Here is a 27,507-nt window from a genome sequence, read left to right as displayed (position 1 = left end):
TCATTTCTGCATTACAAGACGCTCATCTGTGCTGGACGGACACGCACAGACTGTGGGAGGAAATGAGAGGAAGAAACTGACGAGAAGGTGACGTGATGTCGGCCAACATCGACAGCACAAAACCGGAGTGTGGGTGGGTGGGATGTGATAATTGCTCGTCTCCGCTGCAGATGAGGGAAATTGAAAACTCTTCGTTTAGGGAAAGATTTGCCGGATAGTTTATTTGTATTGCCTTTTGTCTGAATGTATTTGCCAGACGGTGTCGACAATTTTTTCTTTGCTGTCTCTTCAAGGTTCATTAGTCTAAGAGGCGAGACAATGGTTTTAGTTGCCAACTGCAATGTAAACGACAAAACATTAGCAAAATCCTTGTCTTCAATGCAAGTCTCAAAGAAAAATATGTACACAATATTATTGCAAATATTTTTTTCTACTAAAACTTTTGAACGAAATTTTGATAATAAATTTTAAACATAAGAAAATGACAAATCGATATCTAGATGTTAAGTAAAATATGATAACATTAATAATAATTATTTAATTATCAGATAAAGGACGACATAAATTCTTCCATAACGCCTTAGGGATAAGCGGCGAAGAAAACTAATAAACGAAACGCTCTTAAATTTATTCTCTGCCATTTAACACCAGCAGCCACACTACGATATGGTATCGCGAATGGATAATCATGGCGCTGCATCTTCTTCTAAAATGTGGTCTCGACGCTTCCATTGGTGCGGCAGACATAAAGTACCAGCCAGCCGCCCTGAAGCTACTATCCAAGCGCACACCGATAAATGGCGATAAAATTTTCCCCAATATCATCCGCTTCGCTTTCTTTGGACCAACAACCACGCCGCCAGAGTTGGGCTGTTTTTCCGGTGGCATCGAAACCGCTGGCACCCGACGCAGCAAAGGCGTCGTCAACTCGGTTTCGTTACAGTACATTTGTGCGGACGGTCGGGAGTGGTGAAAATCTCATCCTCCAACATAAGGAAACGGAATTTTACACGCTTCGTCGTCTCGCGCCTTTGCGCTGGATTTATGCTGTCGAGTGAAAAAAGGTGGCCGACGAATGTGGCGACGACTGGAGAGGCCTGGCAGGGGACAAGTCTAAACGCACGTTCACATGCGCAACGCTGGACGCATACATCGAGGTTGTTTTCGCGCTGTGCATATGTATCGATGGATGGTGCGGAAAACTGCGATTCAACATTCATTAAGAAAAACCATCTTCCAGACGAGAGAAAAGACCGCGATCGATGGTTGTGAGTGTTGGTTTTTTTCTTCTTCTTGATTTTGTGTTCGTTTCCAGTTCCTTTTTCTCAGCATCTTGCCGTGCGGTTTTTCTCTGTTTGTCTGGCTTTACATCGAGAGTGCATATGCGTGCTGAAACGGTTTGGAACGGCAAATGTTTAGACCACCCGCCAGGTAGGCAGGTTGGGGTGTGGACGGTGATGAGGTGGTGGGTGGGCACAGCAGATGGGCTTCAACATCGCTACGATGGTGGAGCAATTTTCCACCCAACACACACACACACACACACTGTGGTACAGAAGTGGCTAACCACTCGAAATAGATGCTCAAATAACCGACAACACTGTTTGCTTCCTTTTCAGTAGCAACGCGCCAACCGCCAGTCTTGCCAAGCTTTTCCTTTCCATTGAGGCCGCACTGCCATCATATAAACGCTGCCGTAATGAAGCTGATTTTCCGGCGACGGTTGAGGCGTGTGCCACGTTTGCAAAAAAAAAACTACAGAGAACCGTGAAAGTTTCACTTCACCAGCAAATTGCATGCCGAATCCCAAAATTTGCACCGGGCGATGTATACGCGAACGCACACACACCGTTCGTTTTGCGTACGCTTGTGCACCGCACCAGGAAGGAAAAATTGTTGTAGCGAGTCATAAATGCCGGTGGAGTGGTAGTATGCTTATCAACACAAAACGGAAAGAAACACGGACGAATGTTTGTTCGCGTCTCACACACGTGACGTGATCGCGAGAGAGTGATGAAAAGCAATCCCGCCAACCGACCAAGTGGTAGAGGAAGCTCTTGAAAAGCTGTTTGCAAAACTGGCCACCTTAGGGCCGTGTGTGTGGACCAGGGGCGTTGGAATAGAAATATTTACCATTAGAAACGTTTGTTGTTTGAAGAGAAAAGAGAGCGATAAGAGGGAGCCCGTTTCATGTTGACAAAACAATTCATAACTATTGGCAAAATAGCTGCCAGAAACTCTTTAACAGCGCACAAAACCTCTGTAAAAACTTTTTGTTCGCTTTTTTAATTATTATTTTTGTAAATTTTACAAAGAAAATACGCGGAATGCAAAGAGAGAAAAGTGGTGCATTTTCAAAACTAAATTTCTCGAATTTCCTCGTTATAAGTTTTTAATTCTAAATTCTCTTGCATTTTCCCCCAAACAAATCTGATTAGTTAGTCGGAGCGGAGATTTGAACTGCGACTGTCGGTGCATAAATCCAAATGCCGCGACATAAGACCATGGGATCGCCTGCAGTTGAAACGCACAAAACTTCAATAAGAGTAAGCGTACCATTACGTTAAGTGACCCAACCCTTTTAGAGAAAAGGAATGTTGTCAAACATGCAATAAAGTTGGTTCTATTTCGTAATAAATTTCCACGTAAATTGCAAACTAATTAGATTTCATCGGATAAATGATACACAAACGAAGAAAAGCAAAACCATTCCAAACGCACAAGAAAAAAAAGGTTTCCTCTCCCGCCGTGGTTACTCAGCTTTCGACCAATCTTTCGCACACTTACCTTATTACTTCTACTAGTCTTGTTTCTCATGCTCGATTTGCCATTGATCACGATGTAGGCGTTGGCAAATTCACCGTTGCACGGCGATGGAGGCCCGGTAGGCAAACCATCGTCCGGATCGGTCGAGGTTTCTAGTGTCAGGTCGCCCAGCACCACGAAACCGGATTCGCCAGGCTGAAATAAGAAGGGAAAAATAAGTGTTTCCATTAATGTTTGCATCATTTGTGACAACGGCAGCAGAAAAATGTGGGAAGGGACCATAAAACTTTAAACCAAAAGCCAGAAGATAGAAGAGACAAAAAAAATTAAATCACTCCCTTCCATCAAAGAACCTGCGAAAGCACAAAATTAACAACAAATTACAACGGGGCTAACCCTACTTCTGCCGTGGGGGTGGCTTTTGTAGCTTTTGTTTTGGAATTCTTCAAGAAAGAAGGTAAAACAACTTGCGGCGCAAGTAAATTAGAAATTCTAGCAAGCGTTATCAAATAGCAATTAGTGCTACACCCTGTGCAGAAAATAAAATGAGGTCACGAACGTTTTCGAACTTGAACAGCGCCCCCCAAAAACCCGACAGGTTTATCGCACGGATTTCTGCGTTTGCAAGTATTTCTCTTTTCTTTCCATTTCGTGTAACTTTTGCTTTACGAACGAGCCAGCGGGAAAACGGTTCAGAATCGCTTAACGCTCTTAATGATGATGTTTTATTTTTTTCGTTTCGTCGTTGCTTCCGGTCATTGGAAATGAATCGCCAGGGAAAAACTCTCCTCAACACTGAACAAGTGTCGGATAGTATGTTTACGGCCTAACGTGACACGATCAGATAGAAATTTGCAACAACAAAAAATCGCTTGTGAAATGACTTTTAATTAAAATGAAATTGAAACTCAAGGTTCGTAAGCCGAAAACGGAAATGTACTACGATGCTACACCATTACGGTTAAGATAGCATCGACGAAACGATTCAATTGACGGTCCCAACGAAACACAAGCCGACGAAATAGAGTGGTAAACTGTCAAACGATGGATTCAAGCTCAAGAATAAACAAGAAAACATTGTCCATTCCGATGATCATTCGGTAGAGAAGCAGTTTGTTCATTCAATTTACCAGACAGTCGCTTGCTAATGATGCAGTCGGTTCCATTTTTTCATCAACAGAAGAAAAAAAAAACAGGAAACAAATGCTTTTTTTTGGAAGGCCAGTAAACAACAAATCGTTCGTTTCGTGATGATTTCCCTACGCAGCAAACAACATGTGGATGCATGTTGTTATAAACATAATATCATCAAGCAAATGACCTTTTTTAGTGTTGGCGCTTGGTTCGATCTTCAGCACTTCAAATTTGATGAAGAAGTTCGGGGGGAGGGGGACGAGATCATAGTGAACAATTGCGATAATAATTACCTATCTAATTACGCCACCTAAAGCTTACCAGCCGAAAGAGAACCCAACGAAAAGCGAAGTGAGTGTTGCTTTAATTAAGATGACATTCGTATTTTTTTTAAGTTTTGTTATGGAACAATCGGTGGAAAATGAAGTGGTTGAAAAGTGGAAGAAACTATGCGGAGGTACGAATGCGCCGGAAGCGAACCGGAACATATACAAAAAAAAATGGAGACACAAAGTGTAATAAGAAGTACAAATGTAAAAATGATTGTAAGAGCCAAGCGCAATGTGGAGTACAGCGTCTTTTTCAATTTAAACAACGCAAATGTACACATTTACCGAATGAGTTTAGTTTCTGTTGATGATGACAAGGGGTGGTTTATTAGTTGATGGTTTATTAGTACAACTTCAGAACTACTTCAGCACCCAAATTGGAGTGCCGTCATAAAAAACCCCCCCGAGACGTTTGTTTCCCTCAAATGTATCGTTGAATTCTATCGAAACTTTGGATACTAATAAAAAAACACCGCCAGAATCAACACACAACGCGCATCAGTTATTTGTCCAAGAAGCGTAAATAAAACGAAAAAAATACATTCATCATAAACACATTTTGGAGTTGCGAATAAATACACACAAAACCAAGAAAGACCAAGTGAAAGCAGCATAGTGGTGCTTTTGGTGTGAAGGTTCCCCACACATTTGATGGCGCAATGGCAATTAATATTCATTGGCGTAAACTACATTGTGAGCTACCAACACGCGCCGACAGCATTTCCTATGGATCGACCACCTTCTTTTGAGTCTTTGATGTGGAATGGAAGGAAGAAAAAAAACACACTAACAAACTAGTATGATCGATCGATCGACGGTGCATTCCATCGCGTAACCCTTTTAACCTTTTTTTCTAAACATACTGTGGTCCAGCTATAAACATATCCCCGTATACACACACCTACCGAAGGCAGATTCACTTGTGCCGGTGATGAAGAGATGTTTAAATATTTCCCACACGGCACAATCTCTGCCACAGCTACAAACGTAACATATGCATACACTGACCGAGAAGGGTTGTTTTCGTCGCTAAATAAATTGTCACACGTGTCATTATTTGTGTCTGAAAATGGCTTCTCTTTAGCATTGTAACGTCCTTTTTCATTATATATGTTTTCACTTCACGATTTCTCTCAGCGATCGACATAATCGAAAGCAGTAGAAGCACACAAATTGGATGAGGCAGAGAGTGGAAATTTGCAACTAGCACGCGATCGAGGCTTACTTGATTAGGGTGTTACGATTCCTGACCCGAAGAATCCCACCGACGGCAGGGTCAGTCGCTTGTTAATAAATCAGTACAAATTCAAAACAAAATTCTAGAAACACGAGCAATCAATAACGCAACTTTTCCTTCTTAAGTTTCTTCTTCACATATAATAAAAATAGATAGAACTCGTATGCATATGTGACCCGCAGTCGGTTAAGTATCGCAAAGATAATGACGCCATCCCAAGGTGCGTGGGTGTGCATAGGGTAACCACAAACAGAGTACCAATTGTACGTTGATTGCCTGGTTGGCTCCATCTACGGCTGGAAAGTGGACAAATGAACCATACCGCGATCACCGAATGAACGTGACTAATGTTTGCGCATCCGATGTGCGAAATGGTCACGGTACAAAAGCTTGCACATTGCACGTGAAAAGAAGCGCAAGAGCCATTTGCTGCCCGCTCAGTACCAAATGGTGCGAAAGCGTCCGATAGCAAATAATAAATAGCTACCAATGGATGAGCTATAAATATTATCTGCCAGTAAAGCTGTTGAACGAACGCATTAAGAGTGCAAAAAGTGAGTGGGTGTCCGATAATGTGGACTAATGGATTGATGTTGGACGGTTTGTGCTATGGAATGGTAGAACGATACATGAAATAGGACAAATAGGAGTTAACAATGTTTAAAAATCACTCAAGAACTTGAAATGACACGTAGAAACGTCAACAGCGAACCTTAAGGTCAATAACATACGCGATCCGGCTCTCGCACTGAGATCCAGGCTAAACGTCAAAACTTGTGAACGAACGTCTAATCATCTCGATTTAAAATGGTTTCCCGTACGCCATCAATTTGCTTGCGTGGTGGCTTTGTTGCGAACCGCGCGTGCGACATTCAACAAGATCTGCACGAAAACGATAAGCTCAAACAGGGGTGCTGGAGAACGGAAAGCACATGATCGATGTCAATGTACTCCTGCGATCGTCGATACCGCGCCGCTGCCACGGTGCGTAGTACGGTACCTGATCATTAACGCACGCCTGGGATGGTTTGATGAGGGAAGGAAGGAGAAGCAATGTCAACGAACATGCCCGCGTTTGTGACTAAGTGGCACAAAGGTTGTCATGAATAGTGCCACCTTTATTATGGTGTGAGTGTTTTCTGTGTTTAACGTCACAACCATCGGACGGAACCAACTGAAACATTTAGCCTTTTATTGTTCACAGCAAAAAGAAATTTGTTTTTTATCAATTCTTTTTTTTTTGTCAAATTTATCTCATATCAACGACAGGAGGAATTAGAAAAGGTCGATTGCTTTACGTGAAATATCAATTTCCTATGTTTTTGTTGACATTTTAGAATAAAGATTAGTGAATTGAATATTAGTCGCTTTTAAGTCGTATGTTGACACTTAATTATTCGTAGCGTTGACAGCAAACAAATCCCAGTGTTAAATTTGACAGCTGTCAGACAATTTATGACATTATTTCCATATTTGTGCTAACCATTTACTACATCAAATAAGTATTTTTTAATTAACAACGGTACGGTATTATCAACTTTTAAAAAAATGTAAGAAAAGTAAACAACCGTGATTGAAAAAAATATTTGTTAATTACAGAATCGTAGCTCGCTTTTTTATTGAACCAATATTGCATAAAACGATACTACCAGAGAGCCTGTAGAGACACCACTTCGTACCTTATAAAAACTGCCATATCTGCCACACAACTCCAACCAAGTTTTGCCCCCCACTGCCAGACAAACAGTCTTTGCACATGCTTTGTACAGTGCGAGCTCGAGAGCGATATGAAATAAGTTCAAGGCAGTTCGCGACCCCATCATCGTTCCCTTCATCGCTCGCTTCTTTACCATCCCCAGCTAGTGTGTTCCGCTAGTGTTATGCCTTTGAAACTGGTTGCAGTGAACAAAGAGCCTGCTGCGGATTTGCTGTCAATGATGATGTGTGAGCCAGTGCTAACCTCCCTTATTTACTTGCTTTTTTCATTCATTTTTTCCTCATACATTTTGAACGCTTCGTGAGAGTATTTCCGGCTTCTTCCTATCACCGCACAGCTGCTGGTTTCTGTAAAAAGGGCCCGGTCTCTGCATACGGTGTGCGAATGCGTTTCTTTATTGGGTATAAATTTGCACCTCACATACGCTATGGGGTTACAACTTCAACATGGCTCCTGTTAAGGGATGACCTACAGCCCCCAGGAAAAAAAGATCCTATCCTTTAGACCAGAGACTCGACACTCCCGAACGGGGAAGAGTCTTGTAGGGTTTCTTTACACGGCAATGTTTCACATGCTTGTGGTCAGTTAGCGAACCAGACGAATGATTCCATATACGAGGTTCGACAAGTTCGACAGTGTATCATAATTACCTGGTTTGTTAAACAGCGCTTACCGGCGAGGAAACGTAGCTCACCGCCGGTATACCAACATTTGTGCTCTAGGGCGCCGTAATCGATGCGTAACTAATTCCAAAATTTCATAATAATATTTCACCCACACAAGTCTCACAAAGGTTTGCGGGGACAAGTGGAGCAACGGTGCACAATCTGACATACGCTAGTTGGGTGGAAAGATTATTGTGCGTAACGGCACCGCCGTTTGTACTACTAAACACACGAATCGTCAACCGGAAGGACTGAAATCACTGCGGACAATTGCGGCAATAGTTTCCTTGGCTGTGGGTGGCACACAGTGGCATATCGCTCATAACGCACTGCACAGCGAGCAGACTCTCTCAGGCGTAACGTGCACTCCCCCTATAAAGGCATTGAATTTCCCCGTGGCGTGAGCCGGTGGCGAAGGGTCTAACTGCCCTTTTCTATGTGACAATGTCACGTAATCGTAAGAGCACTGCTTCTGTGTGCTTGTGCATACTAGCGTCCATCGCACGAGTAGTTATTAGCCATTTTTGGAAGTAGACACTACATCATCATCATGTTCCGAACCATTATTCCCTTCAATCGATACCCGTGTTTGCGCAATATGGTAAACGTAATACATTGTTTAACTTCGACAAAAGGGAACATGTTGCACAAATCAAGACGTCTTGCCAGACACAGCAGAACCCGCAAAACAACAATGTTGCACCGGAATGTATAATTATCATCGGCACTTTACTGTGGTGGTCAACTTCTTAGTCATTTTATAAAGCTCCACCAAATTGGGAATTCGTGAACTAAAAAAAATTCCCTGCAAATGGGCAGAACGGAAATGGAATGATTCAGTTGATGACAAGCGCAATTTGATGAAAGTTGTCCTGTCCACGATCGACCTGAAGGTCTTCGAGAAAATGCAAGTTTTTTGTTTTGCTTCAAATTAATTTTAATCAGACGATCCTGCTTTCAAAATCTACGCAACAGCACAAGACTGTTCGCAGATAAAAAGGGCAGAGACAATGGTCGTGTGCAAGTGATCGTACTACTATGTTGATGTCCTTGAAGATCATGAGAATTGACAGCTGCCATCGCGTGAAACAAGGCCCCACTACGCTACAGATTGAAAAAAAACCTCGACTCAGAATCCAAAGATTCCAAGTGTAGTTCTTTCAGCTGGACGGTTGCAAACGAGAGCGTGGACAACTCGACTCTTTGAAAGGAGGGCGTTGCGCTTGTCGTCGTTTCGTGTGCAATGGATGTGGACTGTTCCCTATGCTGGCTGGGACCCGTTCCATTACGTCGCGTATAATATACGCGAGAATCTTTCGATAACCGGATTCGAATGTTGGTCGACGAGCAAACAGGTTTGTTGTCGTTTGTAGCATTGGTTCTTTGTCCACTCCGCTCGGCAACAACTCAATTTTCACCACCAGCAAAAACGATAACAACGAATGGCCTTTTAGTTGTGCAACGCGAGACAGCGTAAGATTGTGTGTAGTTTTGCTAAAATAAATAATTACAAAATAAACCAAGTGAAAGGTAATCTGCAGGAAGAGTGCTAATGGCAAACGAACTCGTAAGTAAGCATCTGATAATGGTAAGCCGGGATGATGCTGCTGTAAACAGCAACAAGAGGCACACAGATACCTTGGACGGTTTCTCCTCCTCCTTCACGAAGCAATTGTTAAATAAATGGAATTTATAATTACAAAATTCGAAAAGCTAAAGTGAGTTATCATCATAGACATTTCTACCAATTCTTAATCCCAAGATTCATTAGTTAATGCATCTACGGGATGTGGAAGTATCTTCCCTCCCGCAGGCTTTCATCAATATTCCGCAATTCCTCAAAACTATAAAAAACACTTGCCCCCATTCTACAGTTTTCCCGGCTCTCTCTCCCTCTCTCTCTCTCTCTCTCTCTCTCTCTCTCTCTATTTAATATTTGCACATAAGCGCCGTAACATCGGTGCGAATTGCCAATTTGCAAACCATCCACTTGACCCAACACCGTACATACCACGAAAAGCAGGAAAGGAAACGAAAGATCGTGTCTGACGTCGGAACCCACCACCCAAAACCTATCCAGAGATTTTACCTCCACGACTAACTTCCGGTCCCGAACATTGTTGGCGTACCAATCCCACCGGAGGCTTCTTGTAAATGGTGCCTTCACTACACTGGTCGGCCAAACTCCCGGATGATCACAGAGCTTCGAACGGTTCTCGAGTGATCTTCTCCACTATTCCAGATGGAAAATGGAAGCGTACGATAGGTGCGCAAAAAAGAGATAATCGCACACAGTCGGAATTTGAGTGCTCATTTTCGGTTATCGATCTCTGGGGGGTAAAATCGACTCCACTCCCTCTCTTCACCAATGACGGGATATGCAGCGGAAATGCCAAAAAGGGAAAGATGCCCCACGAAAGGCAGAGCACCCAACGGGGAGATTATTTTCACAGCATTCAATCAAGCGTCGAAAAGAAGTAGCATCTTAATCTGAATCCTCTCCGTCGATCAGCCATGGGTGAGATACCTGCTATACCTAGTCATCACATTAGCAACCATGTCCAACGGACGAAAAGAGGAATTGCTGCAATTCAACTCGTACCTCCCCACCGTTGGCTAACCACTTCCAGTGAAAGAGGATGAAGAAGATTAATGTTGCGCGTGGAGTGAAATAAAAACAACGAAGGGGCTCGGCCCCTGGTACGGGACGCAGTCGCTGGCGATCATGACTCCGTCATGTACGGAAATCGAACGATTGATTTGGTACTGGGGAGTGTTTGCGCCGGAAAAGAAGCACACTAACGCAGTCCAAAAGCATAGCACTTGCGGAGCAAAAGGGATTAAACAAGCATATATTCGCTACTGGTGCGATGAGAGGCGGCGAGAAGCTGTACATATACTCAAGGGTGACCCACATTTGGTGGAAAGAATGTGTGTCATCGTTCATTTGCCGCTGAATGTATGTTCTTCATGCGGAAGAGGTTTTCCGAAAACCAAGTGAAAAAAACCCTACAGATAGTGATGACTTAAACATTTTACATATTTTTCGTGTCATATTCATTAACAACCGAACCCTGATCACTTTCTAATATACAAATAGAAGGAACTAATAGAAAAAATGCATATACCATTCGTAAGCAATAATAGTCTAAATTTCTGGTATATTTCTGGTGTGCTACTTCCAGAAAAAACAGGTGCTAACCCAATCTGTTCTTCCATTCATGTTGCACGAACTCTACCTCCAGAGATGGAAAAGTGGTTTCCAAACGTGTGCTGCATATCACATTAAGGGTTTGGCATTTTATTACCTCTACCACACCCGACAACAAAAAAAAATAGTAGGACTACACCATTTGCTCCATCAATTAGGCTAATGGCAAATATTGACGGTATCGTAGACGAAAAGAAGGTAACAAAAATAATGTTGAACTTATGGTTTCCTCCTCCCAATAAGCACAAAATTGACTATACAGAATATAGAATCATTTTCATTTGCTTTAATTTAATAAATTTAAGAAAAGGGTTTTCATAGCTTTAATTTTTTGTCTTCAAAAAACAAAGCTACAAAAAAAACTTAATTGCAAAAGTAATTATGTTTTCCAGTGCAGAATGATGAGTCACGCAAAACCATCGTACCTCTGAGTGGAAAATCTTCCGTTGTCAATGCAGTTATACACGATCCCAGGAACAGCTTCTAATAGCACGGTAGTAAACGTTTTCCCTTCTATTTTTGCTCAAACTGAAGCGTTTATCTCGATAAGTCATCGAACCACACCGCACAACGCTTGATGCGTCATGGTGCGAAGGTTTATTGCTCATTACTCATACGCGCAGAGGTTAACGTAACGACATATACGACTAGAATGTGTAACTTTATCCACATGTGTGGTGTTAGTATCGGAAGGGAGCAAAAAGTGAAAATAATGATGAGGGGGGGAAATTATTAACAACACGTTTTTTTCTAATAACTAAACAACACAAGAAAACTGGTGCAAGTAAACAAACATAAGCTGAACCGTAACAAAGACGGTTGACATTGCGTTAATCCAGCTGCCACTGGCATAAACCGTGCGTGGGGAAATCCAAGGCTGTGTCATACTTGTCATGACGCTGTGAATATTCGTGTACCAGAGATAAGGGACACACAAAATAATTTTGCTTTTCGTTCATAAACATATTCTCCCGTTCAAATCCGACGCACAATTATCGTAACGAAAGTGAATCTTTTGCGTGGTCGCTCCATGACCGTTAGCATGGTTTCAAATATTCAAATTCTAATCCACCCAACAGCCTACAAAGTGACTACAAAAAGGCGCGCACCAAACAAATCTAACGCTTCCGTCAACGAGACAACACACATTTGAATGTTTCTGATACATACATTATTCATTTTGCGATAAGATTCTTTTGCGGTCTCCGCTTCGCAATGTGAGTGAGTGGAATAACTTATTGGCCGGTAATGCCGTGATGAGGGACCAATACGCATGAATGATGGAAACGCATCGCAAAAAGAACAAACTTCAGACGAACTCCATTCCGTCAAACTGCGCCATAACGAAAGGGACACAGCAGTGAGTTGAGCGTTTGTGTGGAATATTTGCAAGAAAATCTGAAATGCAAATTAGTAACTCTACCTGAGGGTATTGTAGATTCCTGAGATGACTATTCGCCCATAGTGCTTCATTCGGAATGCGAAGGATCCTTCTCGTTTTCGAAAGGAACAACAGGTAACGATCATATTTCACAACTTGCCAGTTTGTGTTTTTTTTCCAAAAGGTCTGCTTGGTTACTTATTGGCAGTTGGTGCCAAAGTCGTGAAGCAAACTCCCCAAACAAACCTCACCCTTTCGAACGATGATGAATCGTGACGGAACGTTGTTTGCACACAGCATCCCATACTTCGCGGTTTATGGGAATGTAGTGCATAGCTCGGGTCGCAATGCGATGTGCAGTTTCTTCGGTGCAATGCCCGGAACACGGCCTGACATTTGCAACAGACGACGTGAGTGCCGGTGCAATAGCAGACCCGCATAAAGAAAGACCTTTTTGCACCGTATTTTACAAATGCAAAACTCTTTCAAATCAAATGATCGAACTTGATCGTGATGTGTTTTATCAAAACGATACAACGAAAAAGGCATTTTTATTTGCAACGGTGCACAGTGTGCATTGTGATACGGACTAGGCGTGTAACCTTAGTAACCTATGACGTTATGTTTTTAAACCGTGTAGCATTGCTGCTGTCTATAGTAGCCATCCGCTTTGTGTCAGATTGGTGGTACCGAAAATAACAAATATGGAAATTATCTGCACCATTTGTCTGGAATCGATGGAACACGGGCGTATCCTAGCCACAACGTGCGGGCATATATTTCACGAAAAATGCATCGTAAATTGGACGACAAGGAGCTATCGCTGTCCCGAATGTCGAAACGAACCGACGATCCCGATGCGTGTGATACACTTAACCTGGCAGGAACAGATCGACACCCAGGAAAAGCAGTCACTCGATTCGGCCGAGCAAGCAGGCTCTAGCGAATCCGATCTGCCGAAGAAAAGTTCATCGGCAGTGTCGAATGCTATGTTCGCCGACGAAGGCTATTCATCACAAAACACAGTGGAAATGGAGGAAGTGCACACGAGTCCTCCGAACTCGCCGAAAGCGAAGGAAGCTGAACCGAATCAGCGTTCGGATGGTTGTGATGTGTGTAATCGGTACCACTTTTTACTGGAGCAAGTAACTAAACTGAGAAACATTGTACAGGAACACGAAAACCAGGCAGGTTCTGCAAGTCCCACACCATCCAAAAAGTTGTCCGAGTGTTCCGAACCAGAAATCAAGCGAAAACGGTCACATTAAAAGAAGATGTTTCAACAGTTTAACTCCAAATTATGCATTAATTGAAGTACGGATATTTTTTTAACGGTGACCGTTACTGTAGAATTCACCAAATGATATGTTAGCTAGTAGTAATCTTTAGCTACATTTTGTATATTTCGTTTAATTCGATATTTTTTTCTGTCTTATTTTCTCAGTGTGCAAAAAAGGTCAGATAACAATGAATCAACCAAGAAGAACGTTGGAAACAAGCGCCATGTGTGAATCGGCTTGAAGCGGACTCTTATTTGTTTGAAACCACTTATTGCTGTGCAAATTTGTTTTGTCATTCCAAGGCCACGAAGATTGTGTCATATGTAACTTTTAATTTTTTTTGTTGTTATATGTTTTTGAAATATTTTGAAAGATATTTTTTTCTCTTTAAGAAAAGCATTTTTGTGTTTCGTTTAACTCTTTTAGAACGATCCTCTTCTAGCAAGCAGATATGTTTAGTAAGAGCCACCATTTAGCAGATCATAGACATGTTTCAAGTAAGATAACATCAAAAAGGCATATAACATTGGCTCATTTGATAACCACATAAACCTGATAATTGAATTATGAACATTACTTCCCAGTGTCTATTTTTGTCCAAATGCCACACGTCAATAAACATACCTTGCGGATCAGGAAAGATCACATCAGCACGAACAGTTAACACAACCTGTGTTTTCCAGTTTAAAGTAGACCATCCATCGACAATACTGTGTGAGTTGAAACCAACGGTTGCAGACTCACACTGTACGCGTCTTGTGTGTGTTATCATCCCCCATCACGAAATCACAACGACTCAACCCCTAATCAAGCCGTCGTTTGCAAATTCTACTGATACAGCACGATTAGGGGAATGTTTCCGGTGAACATTCACGCTATGAATCATCCGGACGTTAGCGAAACGAAGGTGCAGTTCGGCATTGACCTGTGGAAGCCAATGCATCACGCATACAAAAGCACCACAATAAACTAATGATTTTGCTTCTTGCGTTACTGATGATCGAAATTTAGATCGATAAGATAGGGTACGTCGCACGATGCCGCAGAGTTAACGATTCTTGAGTCAATGTTTGTGATTGAGTGACCCAAGCCTTCTTATCATCGGCAGGATATTGCAAAGGGAAATAAGGTTTAATATCGCATACAGACAAAAATAATCCCAACATGCGGTGTACGGAACCCGAACTTACCTTTGGCAGCTCTCTCGGGCGTGGCCGAATGATGACACCATCGTTCTCGATGTAGTCCGGCACGTCCTTGCGGTCGCTGAAGTTAAACACCATCGTGTTGGTACCGTCCTGCTGATGGTTTGGCGGAGGTTTCACCTTTTTCCGTGCCGGCACCAGCCCGGCCAGGGGCGACTGTCCAGCAGTGGCCACTGTTACGCCTGCCCCACCACTACCACCACCACCAACCCCACCCGTACCCCATTTGGCCACGAACGATGTGGTACTGTCGACGACCGCACCGCTACTGTTACTGGCGGTGGTCTGTTTCGCAACACCACTCGCACCGCCATTAGTCGGATTATTCGCACTAGCCACTAGCACACCACTGGCAACACTGCCGGTCGTCGTACCGGGTCCAGCATTGGCCGGGGTCAGACCGGTACCGTTAATGCTGTTCGTGCCGGACGACACCGGACCGGCGGGTTCACCACTTTTTTCGCGATTGATTTGATTCTTTTCGATTTCGCGCCGCGTCAGCGATGGTGGAACCGTCGTTACGGAACCACCAGTTTCGGTACCACTCGCGACGACCTGTACCGCACTAGAACCGACAACAGCACTGCTACTATTATGATTATTATTATTTCCACCACTGTGCACACTGCTCGGTGAGGTTACACTAGCGCCCTCTGGCGGTAGGCGCCCGTTGACCTCGATCGGTACCACCGGCGAAGCACCGTTAGCCTTCCCGGTGAGGCTTTCGCGCGACTTCGGTATGGGCGGGGCGGGTGGTTTGGTGCTGGGAGCGGCAACACCACCACTCCCTGGAAGGTACGATTTGACAGCTCCATTGAATCGGAACTGCGTCGTAGTGCCGGCACGGGCAATGTTCTCCATTGCGGTGCGCGAAATCTTCCGCACCGAGCGCTGCTCACCGTCGGTGTCCTCTTCCTCCTCCTCCTCTTCCTCCGCTTCGTCGTCGTCCGCGTCGTTTTCGCTACCAGCCCCACCTGGAATGTCCCGTGCGTCCTCACTCTCGCTCGAGTCCGGATTGACCGTGTAGGATGTTGTGTTGCGCCGTCCGCTTTCGTTCTCCCCGTCGACGTCGTCGTCGTCGTCGTCCTCTTCCTCTTCGTCACTAGTAACGTACTCGAGGTTACGTCGATCGTGCAACGACGAGACGGTTCCGTTCGCAGCTCCAGTCGGCGTAGAGGTCGCCAGATGTAGACTGCCAAGCTTGCTCGTGAGCTGCTGGATAGAAGGCGAATCGCAAATTCCCGATGGCGATGACGACGCTAACACCGCTGCGGTTGGTACTGTTGCCGTTGCCTCCTGTGCTATATTGCTGTTGTGCTTGTGTTGGTGGCCACCGTCTGACCCTGGAGGCAACGTCGTCGCCGATGACGACGTCTTACTCGATGGTGTTGTCTGTGTCGTGCCGTTTTCGTAGTTGTGGTGATCGCGAACCGTACTTCCATTCTTGAGTGCGTTCGTCTTCGCGTCCATCGGGTCGGATTGCGTACATGGCGCGTTTCCACCGTCACCGTTACCGCTGCTCCCGATGCTGCTTTGCATGTTCTTCGCGAGAACGACACCAACACTACCGTTGAGTGCGGTTGCGGTCGTCGTGTGTTTACTTCGCGCCGGCGGTGACGGTGGAGTGGATTCAATCGTGCCACCACCACCCATCGGCGGCGGTTTGTTATTGTTTTTGACCGTTGTGCCGGGTGCGTTCTTCAGGTTGTTGACAGCCTCCAACGATTTGGGCGTCGGCGGCGGTTTGGCTGAGGTGGCCTGATGCTGTTGCTGCTGCTGCTTGGGACTAGCGGTGCGTGGCTTGATATTTGGCTTCTTAGGGCTTAGTGGTGGCTTCGGATGGGTGATCGGCGGTTTGTCACCCGGGCCGACCGCGGACGAGACGGCCGCAGCCGCTGTTGTCGCACCGGCCGTTGCCGAACCGGAGATGATGATCGAACGGTAGCTGGCCACTTTTGTTGCCACCTCGCTACCACCGTTGTTGGTGCCGGGCACACCACGACCACCGCGCCGATTGGCATTCGCCTCGAAGATCTTCATCGTCTGCTTGACCACATCGGGCGGCGGCCGCTCGTCGGCATCGATGATCGAGGTCAACCGCTTCGGTTTCGGATCGCCCTTCTCGCGTCCGTTGATGATCTTCTCCTCGATCGTCACGCAATCGCTGACCAGCAGCGGCAACTCCGATGCGCCACCCGTTCCACCAGCGGTACCCTTGCCGTTCATCAGCATCGCCGTCGGTGAGACCGAACTGGAAATACCGTTGGTTGTGGCGTGCACCTCTGTACCAGCCGGCAGTACTGTCGCAGCCGTTGTCGTCGTCGTCGTCGTTGTCTGGGCGATCTCGTCCAGTATGATCACATTGCTACCCACCTCGACAGAGGACGACACGGCAAGGGCCGCTGGGGCTGGTGCTGGTACTAGTGCTGGTGCTACTGGGTTGGCTCCGTCCCGCTCCCAAGCCTTGTGATCGTAGCGCACCAGAGCCTCGACTGAGCGAGCACGCTTGAGCAGGACCGCGTCGGCACCGCTAGCACCGCGATGATGCTTGGTGTAGCGATTGTACTCGTTCTTCTTCTCCACCTGGCGGCTCGCTCGCGTATAACTGTTTTGCACGCCGCGCAGAAACGGTGCCGTCTTGACCACTCCACCACCCTGTTGCTGCTGCTGATCGTCCTCTTTAAGCTGCGGCTGTTGCTGCTGAATCCACGGCTGTTGTTTCGGGGCGAAATGGTGTTGCTGCTTCTGGTAAGGTGGCTGCAGAACTACCGTTGGATGAAGCTGTTGCTGTTGCTGCTGATGATGGTTATGGTTATGGTTATGATTGTTGCCGTTTCCGTTGCTGTAGTGTTCGCGTTGCGGCTGCTGCTGCTGTTGGTGGTGGTGGTGGTGGTGCTGGTGGTGATAATTCTGCGATTGATACTTCTTCTGCTGATGACCGACCCCACCGCCTCCCGTACCCTCACTGCCAATCGATTGTTCGCGTTCACTCAGATCTTCACTCTCTTCGTCCAGCAGGTTGTTGAGGCTGGTCGCACGGCGCATACTGTTAAGCGACGGGCGCTGTTTGGTGACGGACTGGCGCAGGGCCAAGCTGAGATAGCGGCAACGTAACCGTGACACGATCCCGGGCCCGTACTTCAGCTCTTCACCGGCATCACCGATCGCACCGATGCCGCCACCGTCTACCACACCACCACCGGTCGCATCCAGGCCACCGCCGAGCACCGAGTTCTTTTCGTAGACGACGACGATCTCCTCTGCGGCCGTGGCTGCGACCATCTTCCTTGCTGCGACGCCGTCCCTCGAGTTGGGTTGCTGCTGCTGCGTTTGACCGTGCACTCCAGACACTACCAACTTGCCGTTGCTGCTGTTATTGTTGTTGTTGCTGCTACTACTACTGGAGCTACTGCTGCTGACCACGACGGCACTATTGCACACGGTGGACGAACTTTCACGCTCGACGATCACGCTGCTATTGCCAGAGCCCGTGCGGTTCGTTGCGGTTGCGATGGCAGCACTACTGCCGCTGTGTTCCGAACCGGCATTGGAATGCGAATGAGCTCCGTTAGCCGTCGGGAGCGACGTTGGCGATGGTCCACTTGCTGTCGGCTGCACCACTACGGCTTCACTTGCTGTGGCTCGTGCACCAACACTACCTCTATGCTGCTGTTGATGATGTTGGTAATGTTGGTGGTTGTTGTGTTGCTGCTGCAAATGTTCATTCGCACCGAAATGAACTCCCATGAACGATCCGGCCGTCGGTGTTGTCGGTGACGAAACTGCTTGGTGAGCATTAACGGAAGGTGGAATGGAATCATTATTGTTGTTCAACTGTTGCGTGAAGCTGTGCTTATCGTGTTCATTTTCCACCTGGCATGTAAGGTGCAACGTTTCGCTGTCCGGTACTGTACCATCAAGCGGGGAGCTTGTGTTTGTGGAGAGGGTATCTACACATATGCACAACCGCACAGAACACACACACAAACCGAATGAACGAATTGAGGAAATAAACAAATTCCATTGCGTGCGTGAACGATGATGATGATGATGAGGTGGTGGTGCACACACAACATATGATCGATATGTACACACATGGAGAGAGCATTAGGATGGTGTTAGTGATCAACATCAACCGTTCATATTGGATACATGTATTGTAGGAGGCCCGGCCCGTGCAGATGGTGATGATAACAGTACAAACGACGTGAACGACGTGTGGTTGGGTGCAGTAGGGATTTTAAACACATTGGCAAATGTCGAAGGCAGCGAGGAAATGAGATAATGAAAGGGAAGAGGAAAATAAACAACAACGAATGATTAGTGGAGCGATAACACAAAGAAAACACACACTTGCTATAAACTATCCGAGACACAAACCATATTAGAAACCTTCGTTAAGTTACCATTTACACAACACCATTACGATAACGTAGTTAAGAAGAGCAGTTTTTGTTTTCAAAACAATAAGGATTTGTTTAAGCTTTTAAAAGATAAAACATTTTTTCTTCGGCAATTAGCTTACATTGAATAAAATATATTTGAATTTTTCATTTACTATTTGAATGTTTTTAATATCACAATCATAGTTTTTGTTGAGCAAAGAGATTAAATAACAACGAAAGAACATAATAATACTATAATTGATGTATTAAACCAAACAGCCATAATGAAATGAACACAAGGGTTATTATTTTATAGCACACGATCGTTGTTACATTTCACGTTCGTTCAACGAACACAATGGTGGGGAGGGTCGTTTCGGTACGCGTAATACGATCATTCAAACTCCAAAGAAATGAAGTGCGCAAGTCAGTTCCTATGAACGGAGTGAGAATGGGATCGCAACTACAAACGAATGCACGGGAAAGAGAAGTAACATTCAAACATAAATCAAAGTACCGCTGCCCGGGTTCATTGCCTTTGCAGCACTGAGGGCACTGATGCTGTTGCGCTAGGGAATGGAGCAGGTTCATTGTAGCGATCGCGATCGTTCACCAAGCGAAAGACAGGTATTCATTTGCTGAACAAAATAATGAACACATCCAGATTGCAAATGGATTTTCCAACGAAGGAAAAATCCTTAACACTAATAATGATCATCAATCGATTGATGGTGTGTATGGTATCCGACGTCCGATCATTCGTTCGAATGATTTCAATGAGAGTGAAGATGGAAACATTCGTACAAATTAAAAAATACTTAGTTTTATGTTTTTTTCGTCGAAAAAAAATGCATCGTATTTCGGTAAGTTACATAGGAAATTATGTAAATCCAACCAACAGTTCAATTACGATCTTTAAATGAAAAAAAAACTCGCAAGAAAAACGCCATACGAAGAAGAAAACCCATAAACCAACTTATTTTCCCATTCGACCCATCTTCGCATGTTGAACGATCATATACCTTTGAAGTTTCGATATTTGGGAAAAATGTGAGAGAAAGGAACAGATAAGCAGTGTAATAAAATGCTAAATAGCTAGGAAGCATCAGTGCGGCGCTATCGCTTACCGGTTCTCGTTCTCTTTCATGAACAATAGTGCTTGCACAAACTTGAACGAATGGATAAACCTTTGATCTAATGATGATCTTATTATAACAACATTAATTGTATTTTTTTATGCATAGAAAGATTTCATGTTAAAGGATTTTATTATTGAAACCCGCTATATTAGTGGCAAGAAAGAAAAAAAAAACATTTACAATTATCTTTCGATTTAAAGTTAAGAACCAACTTGGCACTGAACGGCACTGTGTACAGCTCAGTAAAAGTGTTGACTAAACAAATACGATAAAAGTGCTTGTGCCAGGGCAAAAAAAAACCACAACCATTCCACTCCAAAACGACAAATTGCATGAAACCCGTTTTTTTGCGCGTGCTTAAGAAATCACATGCACAAACATCCGATTAATCGCGTGAGTTAATGCGCTTTTTCACAAATGTATATGTAAGCACGATACATGCCGAGTGCGTTTTGCATTTGACATCCTTTCCCTCTCCCTGTTTACGATCCCGTTCCGTAACATTCCGTTTCAACCGTTTAATTGCCAGGTTTGGTGAAATTTTTTGTACCTTTCGGGGAGACAAAAAAAAACACTTAAACTCGATTGGTATTTTGTGAAAAAAATATTTCGGAATGGCAGAAATGGCAACCAATAGCAAAAATCGAAACCAAACCTCCCGGTTAAAAACACGTTTGGATGAAAATGGCTGCTTTTTTTTAATTGTCTTTCCACACATCGTCACACAATCTTGTATATAATACTCTAGATGGTGGGGTTTTAAAGTTCGAATAAATAAATAAAAACCAACGCTAGGGGCGCCGTCTGCATCATCACATTGTCTCATTTGGTCGAGTGATTGTCACTCCGGTTCAACAACAATATCCTAACGTCTAAATTTGCATATGAACGTATCTCGCAATACAACACAGTGAATTACCGAAACAACACACCAAAAAATAAAAAAAGAACCTAATCCATGCTCGCTTTTACCCGCCCGGTTTCCACCTGGTATGGAATTTTGTTTGCATTCAGCAAATGAAAAAAAGATTGCCACAGCAGCACATTTGCATTCCGGCACCACAAATTTGCATCGGTGGTAATAGTTTTACTTTTTACTACACCAACAAACTTAGCTGCGTATACTATTTGGGGTACTCTACACTGCCAAGTCAAAACCAACCAGAATCGAACGTATTTGTCATGTCGATGAAACACAAAACGCAATAACGAAGAAACGGCACAAATTGAATGCAACATCATTCGAACAAAATGTCAAACAAAGCAAAACACGCAACGGATTGATTTTTCGTTACATTTTACTTATTGTCGATGGACACTAAACAAAAGCTTATAAATCTTTTAAGTGATTGAAGACTACGGAATGATTTCTTATGCAGCAAATAGGAAAAAATAAGACTTTCCAACAAAGGAGTGGTGTCTTTATGAAAGAAAAATCATCCAATTTGATCACAAAAAAACGGATTACTTTCCGGATTGGTCCAGTCTTTCAATTCCATTCTTTTTTTTTAGTGTAATTGAAATGTAGAACAAAAAAAAATATTTACTTAGTTAGTTGACCATTTCCCGATCCGACTCCTCCCTGAATTTTGATAACTGCTAATACCTTCCGCTTTTTGTGTTGTCTTGTACAGATGGGCTAATGAATTTTTCATCACACTTAACTGAAGAACTTTGGATTTTCCTTCGTCGTGTCCCATTCTTCTATTCTCCGTCCCCCCCATACGCTTGACACTTGATGACGCGAGCATGCCCCTGGACACCCATTAGTGCAGCACACGTCTAATTAATGAGCCCCACGCTTCAGCAATCCACCCGTAACCGCCCCATCATCAACATGATCTTTCCGCTGTACTATGTGGCACAACGGCCACAACTAATGCGTCCAGCACAAATCGCTAATGCTACCTCTACCGCGCTAAAACACCCGAAAACAGCAACAAAAAAAAAGAAACAAAACATTGTTCCAAAAAATGCATAATCAATTACCAGAAGTCGAGTGAGGCGACGACGAGAGCTCCGAATTTAATTGCAAGCTCAAGCGCAAATTCCATTTTGTACTTTCTATCCGAAGGCAATCGACGCTGTGCGAATGTGCGCCACTGAATTTCGCTCTTGATGCTTTGTTTACTAAAAAAAGAAACAAACCAATGAACCACTGAGACAATTGTGCACCCAGTGAATGCTGTTGGGCCATCGAGCACCACCATTTTCGTACGTGCGAAGGTCGAAGAGCTACCGTGCACGGCGGCGACATTTTGCAACGGGCAACACAGCCAAGTGTGGCGGTCTCCAATTCTGTCGCCCTGTTGGTGCCGGTGGTAAATTGAAACAAATCGACGACACGTTTAGTGTGCGCTCAATGAAATAAAACGAAAAGCAAGAAACAAAACCCGTATCGGGTGGACGTACGGGTGTTGTGTGAAGGACAGTGGCAGAAAGAATACTTCCTAATCACCCGCTTTTATGGTAGCGATATGATTTTTCGTTTACTGAAAGGTTATGGAAAGCTAATCGGAGACTCAAACCGATGTGTGAGTAACAAAACCATCATGTTGTGTTGTAAATTTGTTAAATTGTTTTAAAAAAAGAACACATCTCTTTATGATACGGGAGATCATTTATAATATTATAATACTGGTGCAATAAAAGTATTGATGTAAGCAAATTTACACCCTAATAAAGAAAACCCCTAATCACGCTATTAACCAAAAGTTACTTCCTATAACCTACAACTCAGCAAAAATCCGTCACATGTTTGCAGCACCGTTTAAAGCGCTACCGCGCACTGATAATGCCTTAGTCGGCGATGAAGAACTCACATACAAGCGCACCTGATAAGCTAATCCGCACACTAAGCCTCCCACGAGAAGAGCAAAAGTAAACAAGATGAGACGCGGATTCTTATCGTGCCGGTAGGGTCGCTCTTGCTTCGTTCACCGTTCTGCACTTGCCCTGCTACTCTTGTAAAGATGTACCTTTTATGTGCCATGATGGTATCGATCGGCTTTAAGCCTGTTGTGGGTTTATTGGAGCTGCTGCCAGTTGCAATGGGCAACTGGTACATACAACAGAGGATTAGAGAGCAATTGGCACGCGGATGAGTCATCCAGTGTAAGTGGTTTCCATCGTGGGTGTTGGCGTGATAATGGGAACATGAAGTATTTGCATGTGTTTGCAAACCTATTACTTCTGGACAATTAAGACCTAAAAGCAATACAGAAAATCATTTAAATTTATTATTAAATTGATGAGATCAATGCCTGTTAGGATCATTGCTTGTGTAAAACCGGTCAAATAGTACAGCTGATAGAGAGCGTCTCAATATCATCAAATATTTTGGGTGGCATTCAGGATTCGATCATACTCCCGTATACACGACTAACGCTCGCTACGCTGTTTCTTTGTGAAACTATAATCTTCGAGGATCTGGAATGTAATTTCTGCCATTAAGACATTTACACCTAGCAGAGTATAGATATAATTGAATAGAATTGGTTTGAATTGATTTTTAGATTTACGTCCTGCCATCTGAAAGACCGACGCCTCTACCATTACACCGCCAATATTCGAAATGTCCATTCCTGCATAGTCTAATATTATAAAATTAGAATGTATGCTGATCCTCTGGACATTCGACAGCTTTGTTCTTTAACTGCTATTGATAAATGAAAGATTATCAGCCATAGACAGATCAAAAGGCCAAGAAGATCATTAAAGTTTACTCTAATTCTTCTTGGTTTGACGATTTATTAAATTATGCCCCAACCAATTATTCGCCCAACCAAGCAGTTATCTGTTGATTTATCAATTCTTCGTCCTCTTGAGCTGTAGGTAGATGTGTGCGACCGCGTTCGAAAATGCATCGGCGCATCTTTAATTCACGGATGTGATTATGTCAAACTTGACAAATGAGTTTAATTTAACGACTGCTCATTATTCCTTAAATTACCCAATAGATTAAAAATGATTTAATGGAAAATTTGCTTGTGTTGGTGTGTCAATGGTTTATTGGTCTAAGAACATATAACTTTTTATCAAGTTTCTCAAAATGACTCGATCCAACAGCCTTCGATGTAATAGACCGAGCACCGAGACACATTACCATTGAGTTTCTTCTTTTCTAACGCTAAATATAAGCGAAATAAGTCAAATATAAAGAAAAATAAATGAGTTGAGGTCCCTTAGTACTTCTAATATCAAAGTTTTTTTTCCAACAGTTTTGTTCATCTCGTGATCAATTACTTCGGCGTTACGTTGTTTATGAACAATTATACATAATTGAAGATAATTATACATTCGTGTAAGCTTTTTACAAATTAAATTAAAAAAACGAAAAAGGCTGTTTGGTAAAACAAAAACAAACAAAAAAAACTATTGCATTATTATTAGCTACGTTATCGAATAATGGACGTGAGGAGACAACGGAAACCAAAAACAATCATTAACAACAACAAAAAAAAACAAATGGAACAAATCAATGATTTTTCTATTTACATGTGAAAAAAACACATATTTGTCAATGGTGGAAAACTTCTAGATTTAACCGTTATTCCTTCACCAATCGTACAGAAATGGTTTACCTTTCGTTCCGGTTCCAGCGTAAAATGGACTACCAACGGGGAAACCACCGGTGGGTGTGCGTGGGTGAGCTTGAACAGGCGATGAGGCCGAGGCCGAAATGGCCGCAGCTACGGTGGACGCCGAATCATGCACCTGTGTCGCGACGGCACCGATTGTTTTGGCTAGATTCTTACGCCGCTGGATCAATTCTTTCTTCCACTGGGGAATGACGTTGGGGTCGAGAGCACCGCCGCTACCACCGCCCACCGTCGAACCAGTCTGTGCAGCAGCGGCCGCCAAAGTGCCACCATTGTTAGTTGATGCATCGGCCATCATGCTGGTTAGCGGATGGCGCCGTGGGTGAGACGATTACAAATTGATGCAAAAGCGTTGCAACAGATGGGGGGAGCCGTTATACACGGTGTTCGTCCTCCTGCGTCCTGTGGGGTTCGAGGACGAGGATCGATCCTTTACTTCTTCTCACCGTTCGCTCTGTGTCCGTTGGTTGATTGACAGTGGGTGCTGCACCTTAATTCGGGTTGCGAGTAGCCAAAATTAAAACGAATGAAAGATGGAAATGGTTAAGCGATTAGATAAAGCTTTAGAGAGGATACGGTCAATTTTCTTTTTCCAACGCCGCGATTTAATATATTTCACATTAAATAAAACCACACACACACACACATACACATGCACACAAACACGCGGACGTACAGATGCAAACAAATAGGTTAATTGTAGCATCAGGCCACGGCACGGCTCTGTCGTTGGGAAGTTTGAACTATCTGTGTCTCGCTTTGGCAAACCCTCCTCCCTTCGTACCCCACCTTAAAACCATCATTCCGGTACCATTCTGTCCGCGTTTCTAATGCTGCTGTTGACGGCTGCTTTCACTAAGTTTGTGTCTATTTTTTTCGCTCTCTCCCTCTCTCTCTTCCATCTAAACTTAATTACTTTTGTGCGGCTGACACTGTTTGAAATATATTCCCTACCCTCGAACCCATCTTCACCCATCTTTTGCCACTGATTTTCACGCAATGAAACCGTGAGAAAGGCACAATAATCCATCCACCCTGGCTGCTAGTTTGTGAGTTGTACCGGGGTCTCATCTGCCTCATCCATCTAACGTTCGTTCCAACCATTCAAATGCAAATATGTCATTATTTTCTACTAAAATCGGAAAACAGATTGCCACCCATCGCTTCATCTTCTACTCAATGAAGGGATGCGAAAGGGGGTGAAAGGGGCCGGTCACCGTCGGTTGTCAGTTGCCTTAACTGTTGTTACGGGTAGAACTCGATGTTTTGGGCCAATTTTCCAGTGTGAATTGTTATACGAGGCACACCATCGTATCGTGTCAATTGTAACGGTGGTGGACTGCAATGGCCATAGGATTTCCTCAAACGGTCACCAAAGATCCGGCATGCCCGTAAACGATTCGTTCATTAGGAAAAGTTTCGAGCTGATAGAGCGGCTAAAGCTACGTTTGCGGAAACAACGATCGGTACGCGATCAGTTTTGGGGGTTACATCGTTTGGTAGAGTTTGGTGCAGCAATAAAAAGCATTATGCTACGACAAGTGCAATTTGGGGAGGGAACCGCTGGAAAGTACAAATTATCCCGTTCTCGTATGAAAACTTTTGTGGCGTGAAAGTTGAATGGGGAAAATGGGAGGGTATTAAGTACGGTGGACAAATCATACAGTTTGTTTTGGTAAAGAGATCATCAATAAATATTTTATGTCCAATGTTATATAAATTATACATCCAATAGGAAGTTGTAAATAAATGCAAATACTGTAGTTATACGAGCTTTATAGCATCTATGTACAATGCGAAATCAATGATTCTTAAAACTAAGTTCAAAAATGAAATATTTGTATAATTTTCAAATTAACATCAATTTTTTATTTAAACAGTAAACATTATAGCTAATTGTATTACTGTATGATAGAAGCATTAATTTAGGATCTAGTGCAGACATGTCAAACATACGGCTCGTGAGGTCTTTGAATCCAGCCCGCGAAGGAAGAACGAGAACATCGATTATTATCTGACTTGAGTGATGTTTAGCTTAGAAAATTGAGGAATAAATTATATTTGTTGTGTGTATACTCTTTTACACTTCAGTAACACGCTCTTAAATCCCTCTTGAAGTCCAAACAACTGTTGAATATTATTTCCTTCCCTTACTTCTCCCTCCCCTTCCGAATTACCTTGACCCGCAAGCCAAAATGAGTTTGACATCACTGATCTAGTGCATCCGAAGGTCGATGGATCGAATTAGAGATGAGAATTTTTACTTCTTTACGAGAGTTGAAACCGAGGAAAAGTGTGATTATATGGATTTAAAGTTTTTACACCCTCTTTTGAGAGTTACACAGATATTACACTAACCTAATGCTTTAATTTCTACATGTCGTTTTAAGTGTTTTGATACTCATTTTGGGTTTTTGGGTTGTTACTCCTCTTGAATTTAAATTGTTACTCATTAGT

General features: G+C 43.6%; 1 protein-coding gene across 9 annotated transcripts in view; it reads right to left on the bottom strand.

Moving 5' to 3' along the window:
- Positions 1–27,507, bottom strand: part of LOC125774748 (apomucin) — a 64,617-nt gene that overhangs the window by 29,184 nt on the left and 7,926 nt on the right. For 8 of the 9 annotated variants that reach the window (XR_007421112.1, XR_007421113.1, XR_007421114.1 and 5 more), the window contains 3 exons: positions 25,033–25,540; positions 14,911–18,875; positions 2,788–2,961 (listed from right to left, as the gene is read on the bottom strand). Coding sequence is in view for 5 of the 9 variants with exons in the window: in XM_049444934.1 (XP_049300891.1) it covers positions 2,788–2,961; positions 14,911–18,875; positions 25,033–25,348 (4,455 nt within the window). In the remaining 4 variants the exon portion in view is untranslated. The remainder of the gene's footprint in view (positions 1–2,787; positions 2,962–14,910; positions 18,876–25,032; positions 25,541–27,507) is intronic. The other variant, XM_049444937.1, reaches the window with a different exon arrangement.

The sequence above is a fragment of the Anopheles funestus genome, chromosome 2RL (genome assembly GCF_943734845.2).
Source record: "Anopheles funestus chromosome 2RL, idAnoFuneDA-416_04, whole genome shotgun sequence".
NCBI lineage: Eukaryota > Metazoa > Arthropoda > Insecta > Diptera > Culicidae > Anopheles > Anopheles funestus.
The sequence above is the reverse complement of the archived record's forward strand: the minus strand, read 5'-3'. Positions and strand labels throughout refer to the sequence as shown.